A 7,203-nucleotide genomic window follows, 5' to 3' on the forward strand; every position below is an offset into this window, starting at 1 on the left:
CTGCGTGTGCATGTTACACAATTTCTTTCGTGGGGTATGTCTTTTGTCAAACAAGAAAGTATTTAACTTTGGTGGGTGGGCCGTGGGTGGATTCATCGACCAAAAGGTGAACCTACAAAAGTGCCACTTCCTTCTTTTTCTGAGTTGATTGAATGTCTACTGTAATTCTTTCTGAATTAATTGGACGGATAGAAGGACCATATAGGTTGAATGAAAAAAATGGATCGAGTTAAACATGTATGTAGGGTATCTTTCTGTTTAAACTTGGGATGAAAAATAAAAACAATAGTTGCAATCAGATTCCACAACGTACTCCTCTAGCTTATCTAGCTTATAGTCTCCATCAGTACACGAAAACAAAAACAATGGTCACTGTCGTCCCCCCTCCCTTTTTCCACACAGCGCGAGAGAGAGAGAGAGAGTAGTTTGTTTATATATTGTAAAAAGATAAATATAGAAGAGAAAAGAGTCCCACGGTTTTATTTCGTCAAGCAAAGAAATTGTGACCGGCCATCCATTGGCGGCTGCCTGTCTATTAATTTTTTAGCAAAAGTGATATGTAGGCTTGCATAGATCCCCCTTTTACATTGGCAATTTGGGAATTTTTGAAACAATGGACGAAAACGAAAGAAATAAAGAGTAAGGTAAAAATAAACATTACATAGGAATTAGAAAGTAGGAAGGAAACCATATAAAATCCTACTACCTTGTCCCATCATTTAATTCAATTGGATCATTATTTATTATTATTTATTCAGTGCCTATTTGGTTCATGGGAATAGGGGTCTCGAATTGAAATTGGAATGGTCCATTCTATTTTTAATCGTTTGGTTGGAAAGAATTGGAGTTGAGAATGATATTCCTCCATTTGAAGAAATGATCATTCTCTCCCCTTCCATTGGGAATGAGATCATATTAATTTTCAACTGATTTCAATTCCCATTTGAACCAAATAGGTTATGAAAATAGATTCTTCCAATTCTAATTCTGATTCGAATTCTTGAAACGAAACAAATAGATCCTTGTACTTTTATCAATAACTTGGTTTTAGGAATTCAATCATGATATGATATCCAAAAAACATCTGACCAATTAATTAAAATAACAAATGTGGTAGCCAATCAAGTGTTATCTATCAAATTTCATGAGTGTGGGTTTTGATTGATCAAAATTCTTTACATACCATGTTTTTCCTGAATCATAAATTTTCCCTGGTTTTAGCTATTCACCTAATTTTAATGGGCTTTCCCCCGTTTGTAGTAGAAGTAATAACTAGTAAATATTGTTTCTTGTTGTAACGGTTGATTGACATTCGATTCCAACAATCTGACATGCAATACTTACAACTCATGGCCGTTGTGAAGCCTTACAATTTGTTATTTTAATAGAAGAAGAAGAAAAACTATTTGTATTATATTTTAATTAAGGCTGCGTTTCGGAAAGTGATGTCAATTAAGAATTGATGTAAAATTTACATCAGTTTGGTTTTATAGGCATTTAAAATAAGTGTATAATTATGATTGATGTAAAACTTCATTCCGATTTAATTTTATATGCGCTTTGATGAAGTAAAATTTTACCTTGTGAATCGACGTAAAACCTCATCAAGCATAAGATTTTTCATCTATCGATTTTATGGATGCAATACTTTACACTTTTTATCACAGTTTTCAAAATACAACGGTCACCTATATACGGTTCAGTATAAAATGTCATCACACCGGATCTAAACAAAGCCTGAGGAGAAAGATTTTTCAATTGGGAAAAAGTGATAATTCTTAAAGCTCTCATCTCGCGTTGCTAGATAAGTTGGCCCTTTTGATAATGATGAGTCATCGCTATGTGATAAAATAAAGATTACAAGTCATCATCTTTTAGCCAATTGCATAAACCTATTGTGGGAGTTTGATCACTTCACTATCTCTACATCATGGTAATGTTGTGGCCAATTGTTTGACGAAACATACTCGTTTTTTATTGAGGTCAAATGCATGGTCGGTTTCTCCTTTTCTATTACCTGTACTGATGGTGAAACATTTGGTGCAAAGAAATTTACCTATCAGATCTCAATAAAAAAAAAAAAAAACGCTTTATTTGACATATTGAATAGGTTTCTTAACCTTTTTCTTCATTTTTCTTGTATTTTTTGAACTTAATAGTAAATACAGCCTAAAATAGAGGTTATTCCCCTTCTTTATTTTTTTTTTGTGTAAACTCAAGATGACTCTAAGGCTGTATTTAATATTCCTTATTTTAATGATTTATCTTCTTTTTAGTTAAAATATCTATATAAATACCCTTATAAATACTGAATTTTTATCTGTAAAAGAAGATAAAAATAAGAAATGCCAATTGCAAGCCAAAACCTATCAGGCTATCAGACTAGGTATTCCTGAGATGAGGACGGACACGGGACACACACGCTCTACCAATTTTCATTATGGGTGAAAAGGAAAAATCTATGCTTTTTCAAAACACATAATAGCGGAAGAACTTTTATCAATCAAATATGCCACCTAGGTTTATGTAGATAACAACAGTCTCTATAACATTGACAATTCTTTTTTATTTTTTATTTTTTTAGGATACAACATTGACAATTCACTCCACTAATCTCATGATTAATTTAATTAATGTAATTTTTAATTCAGCATTCATCCCTTTATTTATTTATTTATTTTTGTATCCATGGGATGGGGCTACAGTACACAACCGGGGCCCGTCGGGGGTAGCCCACCCCCCAAACCCAACATTCGTCCAACTTTTACTTCAAGCTCGGAAAACAACACGCATGTCATACCAAATTACTCTCACCTCTCTCAACCAACTTTGCTTATTTATTCGAAAGCCAGTAGGCATTAATGCATTATTAATAGTCTAAACCAAAGAAGCTCTGGCCTTAAACATGCATCTCTATTCTAATCACGGCATTCATTCAGAAAAAAAAAAAAAAAGTGTAATAAAAAACAACATCATCTGGTGTCGATTTTAAAATTTTAAAGTGAATCACCACCCTCCAATCAGTTAGAATGTCAATATCCAGAAGGATCCTCATGACCTCATCGATACATTCGATACACTTATAATTACTTTAATTTAGAATGTAATTACGGATCCCATCCCAAACTGAACAAGACGAAAAACGAAAGCAAAATAAACTCAACCACGTGATTGCTCATCGTGTGAGCTTGTGGGAGCTGAGTCAATCCAGGCGGCCGGAAGCTTCCATCCCTCGCTGCTCCGCATTTTTTATCCGTTAAATAAAACAAATAAATTTCCGACAGTCTCATTATAGATAAATAATTAATTTCTATTAATCAAAAAAATCTCGTGCCTAATCATTTAGCGCCACGTCAATTGTGCACTGTACAAGGTCCCACCGTTGTGCTAATATGTGAACTCTTTGAAGTTTTCTCCCTCGGTCTTACTTGCACTCTCACTCAGCTTCAAGACTGAGAAAAGTCTTCCCCCTTTCCTTCACCGGCCGATATGTCGGCGCCTTGCACCTACCGGCGACCTTCTCGGCGGGACTTCTTCCATCTTCTCTTTCTTCTGTTCCTTGCCTTTCCTTTCTCCAGTTGCATTGCCGGCGAGATTGACAACTTACTCAAGTTGAAGACAGCGCTTCAGAAATCTGATACGCATGTTTTCGATTCATGGACACCGAATGGAAACCCCTGCAAATTCGATGGAGTTATTTGCGGGCTGGATGGATCCGTTACTGGAATCGATTTGTCCAATAACCGACTAGTTGGAGTTCTTCCACTTGATTCCATCTGTCAGCTTCCGTCTCTGCAGATGCTCTCCCTCGGTAATAATTTACTCTACGGATCCATTACAGAAAACTTGAAGAACTGTACTCGCCTGAAGCAGTTCGATATCGGTTTCAATTCTTTCTCCGGAACGGTGCCGGATCTATCCTCCCTCAGTGAATTACAGGTCCTCAGCCTAAACTTAAGTGGATTTACGGGTCCTTTTCCATGGAATTCACTAAAAAATCTGACGAATCTTCTTTTCTTGAGTCTCGGAGACAACCAATTCGATCCCGGCCCTTTCCCTGTGGAGGTTCTGAACCTCCGCAAGCTTCAGTGGCTCTATCTCTCAAATTGTAGTATCCAAGGACAAATTCCGGAAGGTATAGGGAATCTTGCAGAGCTCACAAATCTAGAACTCGCTGACAATAATTTAACAGGCAATATTCCTACGGGGATTACGAATCTTAGGAAGCTCCGGCAGCTTGAGTTATATAGTAATGGATTGACTGGAAAGTTTCCCGTCGGATTCAGAAACATCACCAGTCTCACTAACTTCGACGCTTCTGATAACTACCTTGAAGGAGATCTCTCGGAGCTCAAGTACTTGACTCGTCTTTCTAGTCTGCAACTCTTTATGAATCATCTATCGGGGGAGATCCCCCAAGAATTTGGGGATTTCAAGTATCTCGTCAATCTCTCGCTCTACACGAACAGATTGACAGGCACACTCCCTCAAAAGCTCGGATCTTGGGCAGATTTCGATTTCATCGACGTTTCTGAGAATTATTTGACGGGTCCGATTCCGCCAGACATGTGCAAGAACGGCAAGATGAAGGAATTGCTCGTACTCCAGAATAATCTCACCGGAGAAATTCCAGCAAGTTACGCGAGTTGTTCGTCTCTGACTCGTTTTCGAGTAAGCAATAATTCGCTTTCCGGCACTGTCCCTGCTGGAATTTGGGGTTTGCCCAAAGTTAACATCATCGATCTTGCCATGAACCAATTGGAAGGTCCAGTCACGTCTGACATCAAGAATGCCAAAGCACTTGCGCAGTTATTGATCGACAACAATAGATTTTCCGGTGAATTACCTTCAGAAATCTTAGAAGCGTCGGCCCTTGTTTCAATTGATTTGAGCCACAACAACTTCTCCGGCAATATTCCAGAGAACATCGGAAGTTTGAACAAACTTAACGATCTGAGTTTGGAGGATAATATGTTTTCTGGTGCCATACCCGATTCCCTTGGTTCCTGTGCTTCTCTCAACGTCATTAACTTCGCCCACAACTCACTCACCGGTAATATTCCGGCGACACTCGGGTCATTGCCTTCTCTGAACTCATTAAACCTATCGAACAATCATCTCTCCGGATCAATCCCGGCGAGCCTATCTTCTCTGAGGCTTAGCCTTCTCGATTTGTCAAACAACAAGCTAACGGGCCGTGTACCACAATCTCTTATAGTGGTTGCTTATAACGGTAGTTTCGCTGGAAACCCCGGACTCTGTGGTCCGGATCACTTCCCTGAATGTTCGTCGAATTCCGACAGGTCAGTCGATTCCCGGACGTTGATATTTTGCTTCGTAGCGGCAATAGCCGTTTTGGTCTCGTTGCTGGGATGCCTAGCTTTCATGAGGAAGAAGAAAGAAAATGAGCACGGTTTTTCTTTGTCAAAGGATTCTTGGGACATAAAATCGTTCCGTGTCTTGAGTTTCACCGAACAAGAAATATTGAATTCGATACGACAGGAGAATTTGATCGGAAAGGGAGGGTCAGGAAACGTTTATAGGGTGGTTTTGGAGAATGGCAATGAATTGGCGGTGAAACATATCTGGAATTCAGACTCGACGGGACGGAAAAGCGCCAAGAGTAGCACTGCGATGCTGAAGAAGAGATCGGGGAACCCGCCGGAGTTCGACGCGGAGGTGGCGGCGCTGAGCTCCATACGGCACGTGAACGTGGTGAAACTGTATTGCAGCATCACGAGTGAAGATTCCTGTCTGTTAGTTTACGAGTATCTACCGAATGGAAGCTTGTGGGACCGGATACACACGTGTCGGAAGGTGGAGCTTGATTGGGAGACTCGTTACGAGATAGCGGTGGGAGCCGCTAAGGGTCTGGAGTATCTGCATCACGGTTACGATAGGCCCGTCTTACACCGTGACGTGAAATCAAGCAATATACTCTTGGACGAGTTTTTGAAACCTCGAATCGCCGACTTCGGGCTCGCGAAGATTGTGCAGGCGAATGGCGGGAAGGACTCGACACAAGTCATCCCAGGAACGCATGGCTACATTGCTCCCGGTGAGTTTTTTACGTTTTTCATTTTCAGATATTTTTTAGTATCGCGATTTTAATGGATTGACACCGTTGGATTGGTTCCCATTTATCAAATTCAATTTATATGTTAAGGGGACTGACTTCTGACTCTTTGATTTGGGTTTGGGGGGTGGTGCAGAATACGCATACACGTGCAAGGTGAACGAGAAGGGCGACGTGTACAGCTTCGGAGTGGTTCTAATGGAGCTGGTGACGGGAAAGAGGCCGATAGAACCAGAATACGGGGAGAACAAGGACATCGTACAGTGGATATTGAGCAAGATGGGGAGCCGAGAAAGCGTGATGGGTGTGGTGGATTCAAGGATTCCGGATGGATTAAAGGAAGACGCAGTTAAGGTGTTGAGAATAGCAGTGCATTGCACGTCAAGGCTTCCAGCACTGAGGCCTTCCATGAGGACGGTGGTTCAAATGCTGGAGGACGCTGAGCCTTGCAAATTGATCAGTGTCGCTATTGCTAAAGATGATCCTTCTCTTAACAAAGACGAGGGAGTCCACGGTTACGATTACGATTATGAGAAGAAGATGAATCAGAGCCCCGAGAAGCTCAAACACAGCCCCTCATGATATCGACGTTACAGTTATTTTTAGTTTTATATGTTCCGTTGATTGAATCAGGTGGCCGGGGTGTCTTCTTCTTCTTCTTCTTCTTCTTCTTCTTCTTCTTCCCTTCAGGTTGGTTGTGAGATACGTAGTAGACATCCAGCAGAGGATATAAGTAGGTCAAAGGGACGGAAGGTCATCTTGTTCTTCTTTCTTTTTTCTATATTTCCTTTGAAGTATATGTAATACTGGTACCGGTACTAATAGATAACAAAGTAACATGGTATTCGGAAGCTTTAATCTTTCGGCCTGCAAAATCTAAATTTGCGAGATCAAAGAGAGAGATTAACTATTAGTATTAACTGATTTCACAATTAAATCGTGGCCTTCATTTGTCGGCCGGCTTGGGTGCCAAACCCACGCCACAACCCTGGCAGCTTAAGGATATATGTTGCACAGAACGAGTCATATGACCAATGCCACTATGCATCCCTTCTTTATTTTTCTGAGGAGATTCCAACTCAACAACCAATAATGATGTGCACAGATTGTACTATTTTCAAACCCGG

At 40.2% G+C, this 7,203-nt stretch overlaps 1 protein-coding gene across 1 annotated transcript; it reads left to right on the forward strand.

Annotated features, from left to right (window-relative positions):
* The first annotated feature begins 3,294 nt into the window (after positions 1 to 3,294).
* LOC148876368 (Leucine-rich receptor-like protein kinase family protein) lies at positions 3,295 to 6,934 on the forward strand. The gene is made up of 2 exons (XM_088966687.1): positions 3,295 to 6,058; positions 6,213 to 6,934. The coding sequence occupies exons 1-2, from the start codon at positions 3,490 to 3,492 to the stop codon at positions 6,656 to 6,658; spliced, it is 3,015 nt and encodes a 1,004-aa protein (XP_088822813.1). The 5' UTR covers positions 3,295 to 3,489; the 3' UTR covers positions 6,659 to 6,934.
* Positions 6,935 to 7,203: the final 269 nt, after the last annotated feature.

Source organism: Nelumbo lutea, chromosome 1 (genome assembly GCF_056320005.1).
Source record: "Nelumbo lutea isolate HS-2025 chromosome 1, American lotus-T2T, whole genome shotgun sequence".
Taxonomy (NCBI): Eukaryota; Viridiplantae; Streptophyta; class Magnoliopsida; order Proteales; family Nelumbonaceae; genus Nelumbo; species Nelumbo lutea.